This window comes from Globicephala melas, chromosome 9 (genome assembly GCF_963455315.2).
Source record: "Globicephala melas chromosome 9, mGloMel1.2, whole genome shotgun sequence".
Lineage (NCBI taxonomy): Eukaryota > Metazoa > Chordata > Mammalia > Artiodactyla > Delphinidae > Globicephala > Globicephala melas.
This window is the reverse complement of record NC_083322.1, coordinates 73,574,656-73,593,290: the sequence shown is the minus strand read 5'-3', so window position 1 is coordinate 73,593,290 and position 18,635 is coordinate 73,574,656. Positions and strand designations below refer to the sequence as shown.

General features: G+C 37.6%; 1 protein-coding gene across 1 annotated transcript in view; it reads right to left on the bottom strand.

Moving 5' to 3' along the window:
- Positions 1 to 18,635, bottom strand: part of DNAH11 (dynein axonemal heavy chain 11) — a 315,096-nt gene that overhangs the window by 46,305 nt on the left and 250,156 nt on the right. Inside the window, 1 exon segment of the mRNA XM_060305020.1 lies at positions 124 to 328. Within this exon segment, the coding sequence (XP_060161003.1) occupies positions 124 to 328 (205 nt within the window).

Below are 18,635 nucleotides of genomic sequence, written 5' to 3'. Positions count from 1 at the left end.
CCTCAGTTTTCTCAATTAGACTGAAAGATCCTGGAGGGCAGGCATCCCATCTTACACTCCGGTGTCTGGCACTATAATCTGTGCACTGAATAAGTGTTGGGGGAATGATTTCACAATTTTTACCTTAAGTTTCTCCAAATCTGGCCTTTCAATACTGACAACCTCTGCCAGCAGCTGGGCTTCCAGACCATCTTCTGTGACCGTGAAATTGAGGAGGGTTGTCTGAGCTTGCAATTCTGGCTTATAGTGAGGATTTGCCAGTTTCGTGTGAAGGATAAGACGAAAGCTGTGGTTAAATTCACACTCTTTATCCCCAATCTTGATGTACCTAAAGGGGGCATAACAAAGACAGTCAGGAGACTCTCAGGCACCATAACTGATATGAAGGTGTCACTCCATTCCTGTATTCTAGTAATGTATACAGGCCATAAAACCAGGTGATTTATGATTCTTCATCTACTCTCTGTTTCCCTAAAGTGTAAGAGGAGGAATAGAAATGATCCACGAAACTCTATATGATTAAGTTTCCTTACGTGGAAAACAGTGATAATAGTAGTACTCACCTCATAGTGTCACTGTAACAGTTAAACACAATAAATCATATAAAGAATCTATAACAACAAATACTAGCTTTATTTACTATATTATGCTTTCTGTGATTAATCTTATATTAAACATTGTTATTCTTTAAGGATAAACTAAAATGAGTATGTATGCATTTATGTGTGTCTATACATATATATGTGTGTATATATACATACACACGTAAAATTTATGTATATGAAAAATACACATAGACTTGTCCTTAAATATGCTTAATTTAAGCCACTTAAAATTAGGCAGAAGTGATTCTTTTTTCTAAGCCCCCGTCATGTGACTATGAGTAATGGTAACAAAAAAAAATTTGCAATAAAAATAAAAAACATACAAATTCCTTGGGCACTTTACCCAGTTTTAATACTTTTGGCACTGGCTCAGAAGCAAAGTTTAGGAAGCCTGTTGTGTGGGATGCATGGACAGCATCCTTGCAAGCTCCGTCTCACACAGGGGTGGGCTCTCAGCGACCATGCTTCTTTTTGTGTCCCTGTTGCTCTGGCCACGGGGACCCAGGAGCAGGTACTTCATCTGAGCTGTTCCAACAGGAGTAACCTTTCCTGGAATTTAGTATTGGGACAGAGAGAAGGGAGAGTTGGAACTGGAATCTCTAAGCTCGTGTTGAAGTCACTCTGTCTTGCTGGTGAACCAAGCAGCAGAGAAAGACCGTCCTGGTTGCCCAGAAAAGAAGAAGTAAACCAGTATTCAGATGAAAGAGTAACACAAAGGAAGCATGTTCTGGGCTTCCAGGTCCCCTCTTCCTTGAAGCCTGGCTGCATCTTCCCCTCAGTTGCCATGGCACCCTGCAGCCTTCTAATAGTCTCTGTTTTCCTTCACCTAGATAGATGTGGTTCCTGTAATTGCAAGCAAAGCTATGAATGAATGCGGTCTCCCCCGCCGAGGGGAGGGCCTGATTTTTCTCTACCTCAGATGCTGGTAGCTAATCCCTAAAGATGTTATCACCTGGGCTCCCTTGCCCTCCGGGTTTTGGATGGGCTTGGCCAATGGAAGAACTGGTGGGAGACAGCAGTACAGGAGGAGAGAGAGGTCCAGAGGATCTTGCCAGCTTCAGGGCCGTGGTCTGGTGAAGGCTATGTCCTGCTATGACCCGTTCCATAGCTCTGCTTAGAGGACCTGGTAATACCTTCAGGCCTACAGTCAGTAAGGGCTTCCCGCTGCTGCAAATCCTATGTAGCCTTAACACCTCTACTGGGGTCCCTTTACCCTGCAAATTCTTTTTGTAAATAGTCACTATGTTAACTCTATCAAACAATTCCAGCCTACTTTGTGGTCTTTTTCCTGCCAGGAACCTGCTATGAGGCTCTAGCCAAGGGGAAGTTATTTTTACACTCAGGCATCAGACAGACAGAACCCATGAACTCTGGAACTTCTCAAATTCTTCCATCAAAGTGGCCTGAACTGCGTTGGAGTGAAAATTCATCTAAGGACCCTGGGAGCATGGCTGAAGCAAGGAGTATCTTCTCAGTCTCCTATTTTACCTTAAATACTTACTAAAATTCTGAATGCTTCCCTATTTAGTGTATATTTTCATTATAGAGGTATCATCATGACAATGATAAGAATGTTACCCAAAGCCCATATTGTTTTTAATTTAAATATAGTGTTTTAAATAATCATGAGGGAAAAAAGTGACTGCTTATCTCACTGACTTACGGGAGAGAGGTTACCTTCCTAAGTTTATCAACTTTGGTAAATTGGATCAATTCAAAAGAAAGACACTGTATAGTAAGTTCAGCATTCAGGCAATGCTGAATCCTCTTTACTAAAATGTCACAATATTTGCAATAACTCTTTTTAAACTTGAGGAGAGATACTCAGAATGCCCTAATGTGATAATATCTTAGGCTGCTGTTGGTGGATGTTTCATAACTGTGTCTTGCTCTGAGATGAAGTCTCTTGCATCAAACAGTGAGGAAAGGGTACCTGATACACTGGCCACTCTATTTGACTAGGGAGATTTTTATAAAACAATTTTAGTGTGTAAAGATTATTTAAAAATCAGAGTTTTTTTAAATCGCTGAAGCTTTCATCACTAAATCACTGAGTCACTGAAGCTTTCATCGTCACAGCTAAGAATCTCAAAAGATTGATCAGATTCATGACCTAGTGTCTACATCCATTTCTCAACTTTTGTTTCCATTGTAGTGATCCTATATTTCAACAAAAACTTTCACAGTTCTCCACAAACCTATGGACAATTAATCTTCGACAAAGGAGGCAAGAATATACAATGTGGAAAAGACAGGCTCTTCAGCAAGTGGTGTTGGGAAAGCTGGACAGCTGCGTGTAAATCAATGAAGCTAGAACACACCCTCACACTATACACAAAAATAAACTCCAAATGGCTTCAAGACTTAAATATAAAACAAGACACCACAAAATTCCTAGAAGAGAACATAGGCAAAACATTCTCTGACATAAATCATACCAAAGTTTTCTTAGGTCAGTCAGCCAAGACAACAGAAATAAAAACAAAAATAAACCACTAGGACCTAATCAAACTTACAACTGTTGCACAACAAAGAAAACCATTAAAAACAATGAAAGAAAAAAAAACCTATAGAATGGGAGAAACTATTTGCAAACGATGCAACAGACAAGGGCTTAATCTCCAAAATATACAAACAGCTCATACAACTCAGCAACAACAACAAAAAACCAAACAACCCAATCGAAAAATGGGCAGAAGACCTTAATAGACATTTCTTCAAAGAAGACATACAGATGGCCAGTAGGCACATGAAAAGATGTTCAGCATCACTAATTATTAGAGATATGCACATCAAAACTACAATGAGGTACCACCTCTCATCGTCAGAATGGCCATCATTAAAAAGTCTACAAATAACAAGTGCTGGAGAGGATGTGGAGAAAAGGGAAACCTCCAGCACTGTTGGTGGGAATGTAAGTTGGTGCAGCTACTATACAAAACAGTATGGAGGTTCCTCAGAAAACTAAAAATAGAACTACCGTATGATCCAGCAATCCCACTTCTGGGCATATACCTGAATGAAACTATAATTCAAAAAGATACATGCAACCCTATGTTCATAGCAGCACTATTCACAACAGCCAAGGCATGGAAACAACTTAAGTGTTCATCGACAGATGAATGGATAAAGAAGAGGTGGTACATACATACAGTGGAAAACTACTCAGCCATAAAAAAGAACAAAATAATGCCATTTGCGGTAAAATGGATGCAACTAGAGATGATCATACTAAGTGAAGTAAGTCAAAAAGAGAAAGACAAATACCACATGATATCATTTATATGTGGAATCTAAAATATGGCACAAATGAACCTATCTACAAAACAGAAACAGACTCACAGACATAGAGAACAGACTTGTGGTTGTCAAGGGGATGGTGGGGAGGGAGAGGGATGGACTGGGAGTTTGGGGTTAGTAGATGCAAACTATTACATTTAAAACGGATAAACAGCAAGGTCCTACTGCATAGCACAGGAAACTATATTCAATATCCTCTGATAAACCATAATGGAAAAGAATATGAAAAAGAATATATATGTATAACTCAATCACTCTGCTCTACAGCAGAAATTAACACAACATTGTAAATCAACTATACTTCAATAAAATTAAAAAAAAATCTTTCACAGTTTTTGGTTAAGTGTCCAAGCTTGAAAAAATCTTCCCAACAAGCTACTTTGGAAGCCTTTTTTTTATTAAGTTGAATGGTGAAGTCTTCAAGTTTTGGTTTGTTTTCACTTAGGACTTCCTAGTGTTTAATTTTGTTCCAGAAGGAAAAAAGCTTAATTCAGGTGTCAACCTTCTTCTAAGCCAGTATATCTGTATAATACATACTTCCCTTTAAAAAAAAAAAACGATCAAAAAAAGGGTATTCACATCACCGTTAAAGTGAAACACTGAGAACAGCAAGAGATAAATGAACTACAGGCCAATTGTTAAAAGTGAACCAAGGAGTGGCTGCTAGTTAACACTTTTGCACATATCTTCCAGTTGATATGCTCATTAAGATAATCATTACCTTATAATTTCTTCAGTTATTTCTTTTTATCATGAAACATATTGCAACCAAATATTCACTCACTCAGCAAGCAGTTACTGAACACCTACACAGTGCCAGCCTGTCAGAGAGTCTTCTAGACACTAGGGCTTATAAGCGTTACCAAAACAAGCATGGTCTTTCCTCTAACATTATTACTTACTCTCTCATAATAGGTATATGACTACAATATTTTACATACCGATTCATTTATTCTTTTACTTATCCAGTTCAATAAATAAATATGGGGCTTCCCTGGTGGCGCAGTGGTTGAGAGTCCGCCTGCCGATGCAGGGGACACGGGTTCGTGCCCCGGTCTGGGAGGATCCCACGTGCAGCGGAGCGGCTGGGCCCGTGAGCCATGGCTGCTGGGCCTGCGCGTCCGGAGCCTGTGCTTCGCAACGGGAGAGGCCGCAACAGTGAGAGGCCCGCATACCGCAAAAAAAAAAAAAAAAAAAAAATATGTATTAAGTGCCTACAATGTCCGGTCATATAAAGATCAAAGATCTGCCCAATTAAAAGAAAGGCAAAGGATCTGAATAGATACTTCTCCAAAGAAGATCTACAAATGTCCAATAAGCACCTGAAAAGATATTCAGCATCATTAGTCATCAGGGAAATGCGAATCAAAGCCACAGTAAGGTGCCAGTTCACACCCACTAGATGGTTATAAAAAAAAAAAACACTGACAAGTATTGGTGAGGATATAGAAAAATTAGAACCCTCATACATTTCTGATGGAAATGTAAAATGGTGCAACCAATTTGAAAACCAGTTTTCAGTTTCTCACCATCTTAAACATAGAGTTACCATGTAACCCAGTGATTCTACTCCTAGGTACATGCTCAAAAGAATGGGAAGCATATGTCCCTACATAATTTGTACACAATTGTTCACAGCTGCATTATTCACAATTACCAAAAGGTAGAAACAACCCACTGTCTGTAAACTCATGAATGGATAAACAAATTGTGTTATATCCAAACAAAGGAATATTACTCAGCCATAAAAAGGAAGGAAGTACTGACACGTGCTACACAGATGAACCTTGAAAACAAGTGAAAGAAGTCAATCACATCTAAGTCCACATATTGTATGATTCTATTTATTTGAAATGTCCAGAAGGGGTAGATCAATAGAGATGGAAATCAGATTAGTGGTTGCCTAGGGATTTCAATTCTAAAATTGATTGTGGTAATGACTGCTCAATGCTGTGAATACACTAAAATCCACTGAATTGCCCACTTTAAATGATTAAGTTGTATGGTATGTGAATTACACCTCCATAATGGTGTTACCAAAAGTGAACAAAAATGAACAACAATCTAACAAAAGGTCAGTCACTTACATTTGAGCTTTTATCAATCTGTAAGGTAAGTAACCATGCTAATTACAGTTTCTCAGAGGTTCAGTCTTCACTTTTGAGCCTAGTGAGGTGTGTTACAGGATGGTCTTAATCGATAAGGACACCTTTCTTAGTCAATCTGCTTCTTTTTGACTGAAGACATATTCAACCATATCTACGTTGACAGCACCATCAAAATTTCTCCCATTAATGGAGCTTCCCTGTCCAAGGGTTTCCAAAATTGATCTTGCAAATAGCTTTGAGAAAATCTTTCTTTGCTAGTGTCATTCACTATATTACTATTGGCCTAGATTTCAAGACTTTCATGATTGGCTCTTAATGGAAATTTCAAGAGTGATGGTTTCATGTAATTACTGCCTGGGGTTCTCACACATAAGCCATTCCAAAGTTTATACTCATTTACATCTCCACAATAACAAAACTCATACTTTAAAATAAACCTCTGTGTACGTCGTCTTGTGATTTTCTGACTACTGCTCCATCTTGGTTTGAATTCATTCCTCCCTCGTGTAGTGACTCTGAGAAATGCCAGGTCTATCACGACCTTCTGTGATTTCACACTGAATTTGCTTATGAATTTTCACTGGGTTTTGATTCACATCTCATAAACTTCATTTTTTAACCACTAACCTCTATCCCCAGATGAAAAAGGAATTTAAACATTTTTTCACTTGAAAAATGTACATTTAAATGAACACTGAATGAATCAAGTCCAGTATTTTCATTACTGTTGTCTAATGGGACAGCTCACTGTGGCAGGGTTAGGAACTGCGGTACGCAATTCAGATTTGAGGTGTGTGTAGTGGGTGGGGATGGAGAGGGTACTTGAGAATCAAAACAAGCCCCTAGCAAGAAGGCTAACATATTCTACTGTACAGCACAGGGAACTCTGCTCAATACTCCGTAAGAACCTAACTGGGAAAAGAATCTGAAAAAGCATAGATACATGTATCTGTATAACTGAATCACTTTGCTGTACACCTGAAACTAACACAACATTGTAAATCAACTGTACTCCAACGTAAAATAAAAAGTTAAAAAAAAAAAAAACCCAGATGACTAACACATTTGAAAGTCAGAGGTGTTCAGGCCTCATGGAGAAATCCCTGTAGAGGAGTTGGAGAATTCTTTCTGTAAATGGCCGGAGAGTAAGTATTTCAAGCTTTGTCAGCCACATACGTCTCTGCCATATATGCTTCTTTGTTGACAGATCTTTAAAACCATCCTCAGCTCCTGGGCCACATCAAGACAGGCTGCTTGCCCATCGCCACGCTAGAGGGTCCACCAGTTAGTGGTATCAGCATCCTCTCCTCTCAGTGCAACAGCAGCTAATGCCACTGGACTACCCAGTAACAGCAAGTTACAATTTTTCCAGTTAGCCACTACACCTAAGCGTGCTTCCCTCTCTAGGTTTCCGAGAAAAAAAAGTGAGGGACTGGCCAATACGGAGCATGAGGTTCTGACAATTTTGCTTGTGGGTGCAGGTGACACTAGCTTTTAACTCATCAAATATGTATTAAACCAAACATCTCAGTTAGAGCCACACTCCATAAGGTGACTGACAGATGGTTCTATGGTTCTAAACCTCCCTTGCATACCTACATATGCCCTGAGGCATTCACATACCCCAGTTTGAGAACCAGAAATCCATCTGCTAGAGGGACAGAGCTGACTTTCTCTGTGAAGAGTCAGTTAATCGGGGAACTTGCCGTGCTGATGGCAAAGAGAAGGATATCTGCCTATAAAACTGGTTTTCTATTTTGCTCTGAAACATTACTTTATAGGTTTACATTTCCCAGGGATAGTAAATTATCCTCAATTGGGGTGTTTATGATCTATGAAAGGCAAAAACTACATAATGACTCAGTGGGTTTTGTCATTGCTGCTAGGTTAATTTTTGGTTAATCTCTGATCTGGGAAAAATAAACTGACGGCTAGCGCTCTCTCTTGACTTGAAGGATCCAAAAAACAACGGAGTTAACCAGAGGGGTGGGAAAAGCAAACAATCACTGTGTTGTTTCTGTGAAAGACAGGAGTCCAGAGTTTGTAACTTCTAGAAAACACAGCAGGCAGCTCCGAGCGCTTGAAATTCAAAGCCAAGGAGAAGCAACAGCAGGTGGGAAGGGCAACCTGAAACTTGGACCTCTACTCTCTTCCAGCTATTCTGTAAAAACTGTAGTTCTTAACCCACCCTCCAGCCCCACGCCCCCCAGGAACAGGACTCGGGCCCCTGACACTGCATCGCAGTGAGAAGCAAGCGGGGCAGGGGTCTCTGAATGTGGGCTGGAATTGCTCCCAGAGGGTTTTTACTCATCCCTCCAAGGGACTGGGTTCCTCCTGCCCCCTTTTCTCTCTGGCTGAGAAGTGCTGGTTTGGACACGACAGACTGATTATATGAACTCGCAACTGAAATAAAATGGGTTTTCCCAGTAAAAACACCATATTTTAATTGGATAGGACAGAGAGTGAGCTGTCCACATTCTGTCTCACCTAGCAGAGTTGTAATTTTAGAGACAGAAGGGCCCCTAGAGATCATTCAATGGATTCTTTTTTATGGACCTTAAGGGTTTATGACTTGTGCAAGGTCATATAGCTTAGTGGCAGAGATGGGACCGGAACCTGGGTCTCTAGACTCCTAGTATAAAGTTCACTGCATCCCACTGCAGGGTAATTTGCTCTGTTTGATGACGACAGCTTGTAACCCTGGCCTCTGTGGACCTGTCTGACCACTGATCACAGGAGAGTACTGAGAGAATATGACTGACTCAGTAACAATCAATGACCACCAGAGAAAAAAAATATAAGGACACAGCTCAGAGGACATGCCCAGCTGATCTTTGGTTAGACATGCTGTCCTTGTTTATAAAAGAGACTAGCACTGATTATCGAGGTGCCCAGCCTGAACCCAAGGGCTATAATTTCTGATGGATATTTTCATAAAATGAATTACTTAATTTATAAAATTTTAAAAGTAAAAAACTTTACTTACAGAAGTTTTCTAACTTCTGGCTTTCAGGAAAAGAAAACATAATACTGAAGTATGCCAAAATGCTCAGTGAATTATTGTAATGTTGAATGAGTTATTGTATAACAAAGACAATCATCTATAAATTGACTATAAATTTAGTTTTCCATGTGTCAGGTTGGCATAAAAATCAGGTACTTGGGAATTTCAAAATTCTTTCAAAGGTTATTCACAATCCAGCCAAAAGTTATCATGGGGATGAAAAGATCTGTAATTTCTTCAAGTCATGGGAGGTCATTACTATTTTGGAGGATGGATATGCAATTACATTTAAAATACTTGAAAATAATTTCTTGGCTAATGTTCACAGCATTTCTGTGATAGACTTGGGGGAACATCTCTCCCAATTCTCAGATTTACCTGAAAACCAGAATCTCTGTGAGTTGACAGATGCAGCATCATCTCAAAATAACCAAGATGAGAGTCTGAAGTCTGAGATTACAATCTGCATTTCTTACTTCTGAGAAATATGTCTAGAAACTAAGGAAATGTCTTTCACTTCTACTGGCACTGTTCTCAAGGTTTAGTGTAGCTACTGTTGAAAACGCCCTCAGTCTTGGATCATAAAAACCTACATGAATTTCTCTAGTGATCAGATATTCTTACTACGTGAACAAAACTGCCATTATTTTTTATTGCCATGTAAAACCAGACATGGAAAAGTAGCAATATTCAATGTAGAATAAGGACTTGCTTCTGGGGCAGATCCAAGTCTGTACTAGGAATGGCTGCAGTAAAATGCTATTTTTAAAAAACATTTGCAAAACCTTTCTTACAACACAGTTTGGCGAGAAACTTTAGAAAATATTGTATTATTATACTGAAGGTTGTCCCTCTAGGATGGATGATTCAGAGAGCTAACACATTCTCTGAATAGGAGGAAGTCCATTCTCCAGGCCTCACTGGAGCTGCTTGGTCAAGGTGAAGAGATAGCAGGTGGGTTTTGAGATAAGTAAATAAAATAGTTCCAGGAGTTGGGGAAAAAAAACACACTCAGGAGAAGCAAAGAACCTTCTCAATAGACATCTAAAACCCTTACTGCATGTCCCGCTGTTTCAAATGAAAAGCTTCTAGATTAGACTTGTGAGCTGCAATAGCCCTGGCTGGGCGCACAGCTGAAGGGTCAGGTGCCGTGCGGGCAGCCGGGATGGGGTTACTTAACAACCTCGGCAGGAAGACCGGAGCGAGGTGGTCAAACCCGGCTCCGGAAGAAAGGATTCGGCTCAAAGCTGCACAGCTGGCCAGACGTTCAAGGAAAGGAAGGAAAGAAAGTCCTGAATTGAAATGAGTTGGCTCATTGCTTCATGCAGTTAATATAACCAATACGTCCTTCTTAAGATAAAAGCAAACTTCGATTAGAATTTTTTAAAAAAAGATTAAAGTCACAAGAGTCCAGATACCACTGAACAGGGAAAAAAAAAAAGCGAAAAAAATCATAGCTTATTTCCCCTTTGATATACATATATAGCCTATATGTATAAAACATACACATTATATATATTTATAAATGTACTTCAATATATCCTTATTTAAACATTATAATGTAGCATGACAAATGAAATTCTGGTTCCATTTGTATTGTTCTTTTTTTAGAAAATTGCTTTTTTAAAGAAAAGAATCTAAAGGTTATGAAGCTGTGGCCCTGTTTGATATTTTCTTTCAGATAAAGTCAAACAATGTTAGCAAGATGAATGAGAAGATGTACTACCTGTAGACCCTGAATATTACACCTAAAATTTTTTAGATTGAATTTAGGGACAGCAAGGTTGCTGGAGGTTTTTTCTGCAATTAAACTTTGTTTTTTCAACTTTAGAAATTGGGAGAGACTAGAATGCCGAATTCTACCAGATGCGGGCTTGAACTGACTTGAAAATAAAAATATACTTACCCCTAGGGACATAATGAGAGAACTACATCACTCCAGAGTTTATTGAAAAACTCTTAAGCTTCCAGCTCAAGAGAGCGTGTTCTATTCAGTGTGGGGTTTAATTTAACGTGGTTCTATCTTAAATTTCGCCCAGGAACTCATTCAAAGAGATCCATAATCAACTACAGAACAAACGCATGGCAGCAACTCCAAGAGCAGCGACATAATCATAGTTAAACTGGAAACTTGCTAACTAAAACAATTCTTATTTATTTTAGCACAACCTTCAGGAAACTTAGTCATTATAAAATAAATACTATCTGTAAAATGCTGTCTCTCATTTGATTATTTCTATAAAAATGAAATTTCTATCATATAGCTAATATTTCTATTAGTTTTAAGTTTCTTTCTAGGAAATGCTACTTAAAAGACTATTACTAAAAGAATAACCATATGAAGTTAAATATAGAATGAAGTATAAATTGTCTTTAAGAAACATTTATATGCTCAGGAACAAGCTGAAATACATCTTGCAGTAAGGTTACTCCAGCTAAAATTAAAGTTCAAAAACTACTTCAGTAATATTTGCGGAGATTCGAAAGATTAAAGAGAGAGAATTTTATGAAGATGCTTTACAGATCAGCAGCTTCTCTAATATGTAAGCAAGTAAATTTGCTTTGGAAAAAATACGTGTTGATAAAACTTCCCAGATAGGTTTTCTGTCGATTGATACCATATGATATATTTTACTTAAGATTAGGATTATCTGGAGTTTGGTGGATTTAATTATTTGTAATTACCCAGCTGTTGTCAGCCTGTGGTCATTTTATGACTGGGTATCTACTGTGTGGGTCAGGTTCAACTGTATATCTTCTCAAACACAGATTTAATGTGCTATTGATGAAACCATTACTACAGCCAAATTAAAGTCTGGGCTGATGTATTGGTCCACAGGGAGCTGTCAGACATGAAAGGAGTAATTAGTATTCATTACTTCATACTCCACAACATTCCAATTATTAATGAACTTCAACTTTTGGACTACGCTGTATATATCACAAGCATCTTCTCAGACATTCATTATTAGGAAGAATAGACTAATACTGTTTATTTTTTTTTTAAAGGCCCCCAGAGCAAAGAGAACTAAAATAAACAAAAACACTATAAATAGCCAAAAACCTTCTGAGGGATGTGGCTTTCTCTCAGGAGTATGAAAGTGTTATTCCACATGCCCTTGGAGACGATAACACAGTACAGACATTCTGGGTAAATGCACCAGTTTTGCAATCCCTGCGGGTTGTTTCCTCTTTCTTTTGCTTGTTTTCAATGCTATTTTATCTTTACAATACAAAGGGTAACATATTTGTAACTCCACAGGGGATCTCCAAGAGTAACATAGAAATGTAAAGATAGAAGGGGATGGAAACAAAACCAAGTAAGATGTTCATTGTTCGAGATCAGAACAGAAAAGACCTATTAGAAAGCTGACAAACATGCAGATTAGTCTGGGATGGGATCAAGATAAAGTCAATAGTTTTCTGTTCCTGTTTACCGATGGGCATCTCTATTATCAAACAAAACCATATCAACATGTTTCTATTAATTTTGTTTTCCATTGTTTTCTCCCAGTTTTTATTTACTGTATTAAAAGAAAGGTAATTCCTATTTCTACCAATCTTTTTTTTTCTATATCCCCTTATAGGTTCCAAATGTATACATATTTTTAAAAAGTTCCTCTCTCGCTTTTAAAACTTACATGAAGGAACAAAAAAGCATTTGCTTTGCTTAAACATACTTCTTGTGAGGTAAAAACAATACAGTCATTAAAATACCAAATTTTATTCCAAAGTACTTTTAAAACTTTTATGAATAAAACTTTTCTTAAAATTTGGAGTGTCCTCATTTTCTTCCACTCAAAAAAAGGGGTGGGGAAAAAACCCCAGGTGGTAGGAATAGTTCCTCATAGGAAGAGGTAGCTAATAGTATTAAATATACAAATCTTTCGTGTTATTGAAAAAAACAGCAGAAGAATGAAAGCTCCTAACAGTTCTCTGGAAGACTCCACAACCCTTAACTACTATGGTGAGCATGTAAACGTGTACAGCTTTGGAAAGCAATGTGGCATTTTCTTTTAAAGCTTACTGTGCGCACTCTCTAGAACCCAACTATTCTACTCCAGAATATAAACTCTGAAGAACCCCTTGCTGTGTGCACCCTTAGATACGTATATGAGTATTCAGTATGCTAATATTCATAGCAGCGTGTCTTGAAATAGCAAAAAATCGGAAAATCACCTAAATGTCCTTCAATAAAAATATTCAATAAAGTGAGAAAGAGCCACACCACTGAATATAACAGTGAAAAAAATGAGATTAGAGTTAAATGAAAAGAATTAGAGCTAAAAGCAAGAATATAGCTAAGTCTTAGAAGCATAATATTGAGTAAAAAAATTCAAGTCCCTTTTAACTATATAAGCTACGATGGATTTTTATAAAGTCCCAAATCAGACAAAAATAAACAGTATATTGTTTTGGAAAATGCATATATATGATAAAACTATTTTAAATAAAGTAATGAAGTGATGATGAAATTTAAAATACTGACTATCTTTGGAGATGAGGCAGAATTAGAAACGAGAGGAGCACAAAGGTGGATTAAAGAATACTGGTCATCCTTCAGTTCATAATTTGAATGGCAGATACCTGTCTAAATTATTATTATGATTTATAACTTCTATATATTATATATTTTATATGTATCAGTATTAAATAATAAAATTTAAATAACCAAAACCCTCTACTGCTTTTAGGTGGCAACTTAAAACATCAAAAGATATGACAGATTCCTCCCCTCCCCACCCCTCCTTTTTGCTGATACGCCTTGTGACTCAACTCATGGTTCATCCACACTTCCCATGTCTGAAGACAAGGTCTTACTTCACTAGGTCTGTTTGAACATCTGGTCCATGCTCCCAATCACCCACACACTATACCCATCACTCGTTAAAGATTCAAGGGAAATAATACATATTGAATATCTGTATGTGCCATGCTTTTCACATTTTTTTCTCACTAGATGACAAAACATAAACAGAAAAACAGGTTAACCAAACTTACCCCCAATCACCAAACCAGAGTGCAACAGACTAAGATTTGACCCAAGTTCCATCTTACTACTTGAACCCCAATGCTAGTTTCTAACACCACCACACAGTGCATAAACCCCACCTCATAGTCCTAAAAGTCTCTCTTGAAAATGCACATGTAGCAACCAAGACAATGGGTTGAGCACTGTATTTACTTTCATGCCCTTTCTTTCCCTTCCCATTGTATTTACTTTTCTTCCCTATGGAAGTGATGGAAAGACGCATGCTTAAAGAAACAATGTTTCTTTAAGGGTGGAAGGGATAGATTAGGAGGTTGGGATTAACATATATACACTACTGTATATAAAATAGATAAATAATAAGGTCCTACTGTATAGCACAGGGAACCCTACTCAGTACTCTGTAACAGCCTATATAGGAAGAGAATCTGAAAAAGAATATATATATATATAACTGATTCACTTTGCTGTATACCTGAAGCTAACACAATGTTGTAAATCAACTATACTCCAATATAAAATAAAAATTAAATAAAAAAAGAAAATGAATTAAAAATCATGTTAAAAGATAAGAAAGAGTACAATGAGTGGAAATTTAAAAATTGAGGCATTAAAGAAAGTGATGAGAAACTTAATGGAAAATATTAGCAAAAGTTAACAACAGGCATTCACAGAAGGCTAATTAACATATCCTTATTAACAATAAAATATAAAACAAAGCAGCAATGAAATAAGGATTCTATTATTTGATGTTTCTATTGGCTCCTGCTCATGGTGCCTTATTTCCTCGTGTGTTCTGTGATTTTTGCCTGTGGACCCATGTACCGTTGAATTAGATCTTTCACAATCCTCTAAAGTCTAGATTGACAGACATTATACCAAAGAGGGTCTTTGTTGGCTTCTGCCAAGTGCACTAGGGTGTGACCAACCCAAGGCCACTTTAAAATAAGTTAATGGTTTGAGGTATTTTAGGGCACACAAGTAATAAAAATTTGTCTTGGGGCTTCCCTGGTGGCGCAGTGGTTGAGAGTTCACCTGCCGATGCAGGGGACATGGGTTTGTGCCCCAGTCCGGGAAGATCCCACATGCCGCGGAGCGGCTGGGCCCGTGAGCCATGGCCACTGAGCCTGCGCGTCTGGAGCCTGTGCTCCACAACGGGAGAGGCCACAACGGTGAGAGGCCTGCGTACTGGAAAAATAAATAAATAAATAAATAAATAAATAAAAATTTGTCTTAAACATTCATAAGAAAGATGGATGTGGTAAGGAATTCTCTGGGGATATTTTTCCATCTCTTCCCAGCACCAAAGTACAGAAAGGAAAGTTTCCTTTCTGTAGTGCTGGTTTTTGCCCTTAAATAGAAGGTATGGCCCCTTGACACTCTAGCATTAAGCAAGAATCTCTTAGCAGACTCCACACCCTGAATAGGCCCTAGACTTGGTCCAAGCTCTGTACATCCATCAAAACAGAAACCCAATATTATCAGGTTTTAGCAGGTACCCTCAGGAAAAAAACAGCTTTGGTGTTCCTTATCTTTCTATTTCCTGCTTTTTGGTCACACTTTTTTTTTTTTTTTTTTTGGTCAACTGAGTGATACACTTCAAAAAGTGTTTTTAATAATGTAACTAACATATTTAGTTGTTTTCCAGTATTCACATATCTAATCTGCCACAGTGCCAGAAATAAAAGTCTATGTTTTTATTGTTTTGTTTTCATTTTAGTTAACCATATTTTTAAAGGCATATAGTATGATTCTTTTCCATAGAGAACTTGTAATCTAATAAGGATATAGAAGAGAATTTAAGCATATTTTAAGAATGACATATAAAGGCAAAATGACAGTCACACAGTATAGCATGCAGTATGCATGGGAAGCATTAAATGCAGAAAAGTTAAATTCCCATTTGATTGACTGAATAGCAGTTAAATTCCTAATGAAGTGAATTTGGGATTTGCATTGATAGAAAAGGTAAATAAAATAGCACATTATAGAAAGGGGGATTATCTGTGTGAAGTAATGAAAAATGAGGTTGGTAAAGGGAAACTCAGTAGTATCAAACAGGTAAAGCATTTTGCAGGTTTCACAGAAAAGCTTTAATTCAGTTCAAAGTAATTGACAATAGAGAATTCTTAAGGGGAGTGATGAAACAAGCAATATTAAAAAAAATTATTTTAACCACTCTCTGGGGTGGAGAGAAGTAAGTAGAGAAAGGATGTAAAGGGATCACTACAGTCAGCATGAAGAAATGAATGGCCTAAACTACACTGTAAGGTACAGATATGAAAACAAAACATAAATGAGAAAATAAACAGAGTTTAGGGGAAAAACAGAATGGAAGAGTCAGACTGGCAAAGGAGAATTCATAGGAATTCTACTGAAAGATGGTAGTGCCTATGTATTTGGAAAATCTGGTTAAGAAACTAGGTTTCCATGCATTAAATTTCATATAGCCTTGAGCATCCAAGAAGACAGTGACTAAGCTCTTTCAGGCCCCATTTTTCCATTCTGTGAAGTGAATGTTCCCTGTTCTGACTATATAGCATCTCCATAGATAATCACATCTTCTATGGTGCTTAACCAACTCTCTATGGAGATGTTCCCCAATCTACATGCTCAGCCAGGATTTTAAGCTCCATACTCATGTATTCCATGGCTTCTTAGACTTTTTCGAGAATGTTTAAAGTAGCACCTCAATCTTTGAATGTCTAATAAGTGAAATAGTTACCTCTTTCCCTGCACTTACTCCTATTCCTATATCACATCTCTCCATAAACCATACCATCATTTAACCTGGCAGAAGACTGGAAATCACCTTGAACCTTCCTTTTCCCTACTAACAAAATCCCATTATTGACCATGAACTGATGACATCAACTCCTTGAGAATTCTTTGGTTTGCCCTCTCCTCTCCACCTCTACTGTCGCTGGCTTAGTTTAGGCTCGTATCATGTCTCAACTGGAATATTGCAATTGTTTGCTAATTGGACGGACCCTGGCTCTAGGTCCACGTGCCTTCAATCAATACTCCACACGGCCAACAGCGTCCTTTCAAAAACGTAAATCTGATCTCATTATTCCTAACACGCTTAAGAGTCTTCACTAGCTTCCCCACTGACTTATGCTCATGATTTTCAAGTGAAAATACGGAAACTCCAGATGTGTTACTCCAGGAAGGCAAGGTCCTTTGGTCAAAAACCACTGCTGTTGTCAACTAGTGTTATTGATAGGAACGGACCCCTTTAATGTCTTTGGGGAAAAAGCATTATCACCCAAGGCCAACCTATGGTCATCTGTGGGTACACAAGGATGTCAACATTCTGGGTACTGATAATCCAATCTCATCTCTCTGAGTCCATACACCTCCCTTTCCCACCCCCAAAATGGGGCTTTCTACATATTTGAATCCTAACTGCAGGTCCCCAAAGCTGTTGGGCTGTTTTGTGTGTTTTGCTATTTGGTATTAGCTGTCCTGTTCCAGAATTCTCTTCTCCCAGTTTTCTGTCTGACAAATGCCCACTCACCTTTCAACTCACATTAAATGTAAATATAATCAAATGCAATTTTTTCCACAAAGCCTTCCCGGGTCTCCACTATGGGGCTGATGATTCCCTATCATGCATACTTCTATCACCACACCAATGGCAAGCATTACTTTTACTGTTTGTAGGTCTGACTTTCCCCTAAGGAAATGTAGCTTTCTTAAGGGCAGGGTCTGTACCTTATCATGCTTTGAATCTCCAGCCCCCAGTACAGTGCCTGGCATCTAGCAGTGCTCAGAGAAGGTTTATTCAGTGACTAATAGAATATGCAATGACTCAGATTCTCTGAATAAAGAAACTCTAAAAACATCTAAAAAAATTGGAGATAAACATCTAAATTTACCTTCATAAAAAGTGGTTGTTTCCACACATAAGAGTTTAGGAGCTAAAATTGTTATGGTAACAACTGCATGCAATAAACACCATTTATTATATATCATTTAAAATTCTCTTGACCTTTTAAAAAAAGCTACAGTGATATGAGGAATTCTATAAAGCCTAATAGAGAGTGCTTATTCAGGAAATATTATTAATTTGGAATAAATTGTCCTGCTTTGATATTTTGTGATAAAGAATTTGATGCTTTATGTAAAATAATTTGTTTCTGACATAAAAAAAAAAACCCTCTGGGATTCTTACTTACACTTAACTATAACCACACTGAGAAAAAAGTCAGGACTGAAGTTTATCAGGCTCTGGAAATTTCAGATTATCAAACTATATATATATATATATACACATAAATACAGAGAGAGAGAGACTAATTTTCTTACACCTAAATTGTGTTATTGAAGGTCCAAGTTAAAGCTAAGAGAATATTATTTCACTGACAAAACTTCTAGGTCTTCATAATAGAGTCAGAACCTTAATAACAAGGATTTCACTTTAGTGACATTCAAGATTCTACACTGTATCTTTAACACATCAGACACAGCTACAATTATATTTATGTTAGAGCTGCAGTTTGTCAAGGGCGTTATTAGATTGTTCTAAATGCATGTCTGGGTAAATTTTGGTTTATTAAACAATTATAAGTTGTCACTCACTATAAATGGATTTAGTTGGTGAGTTGTATAATAAATACTAATCA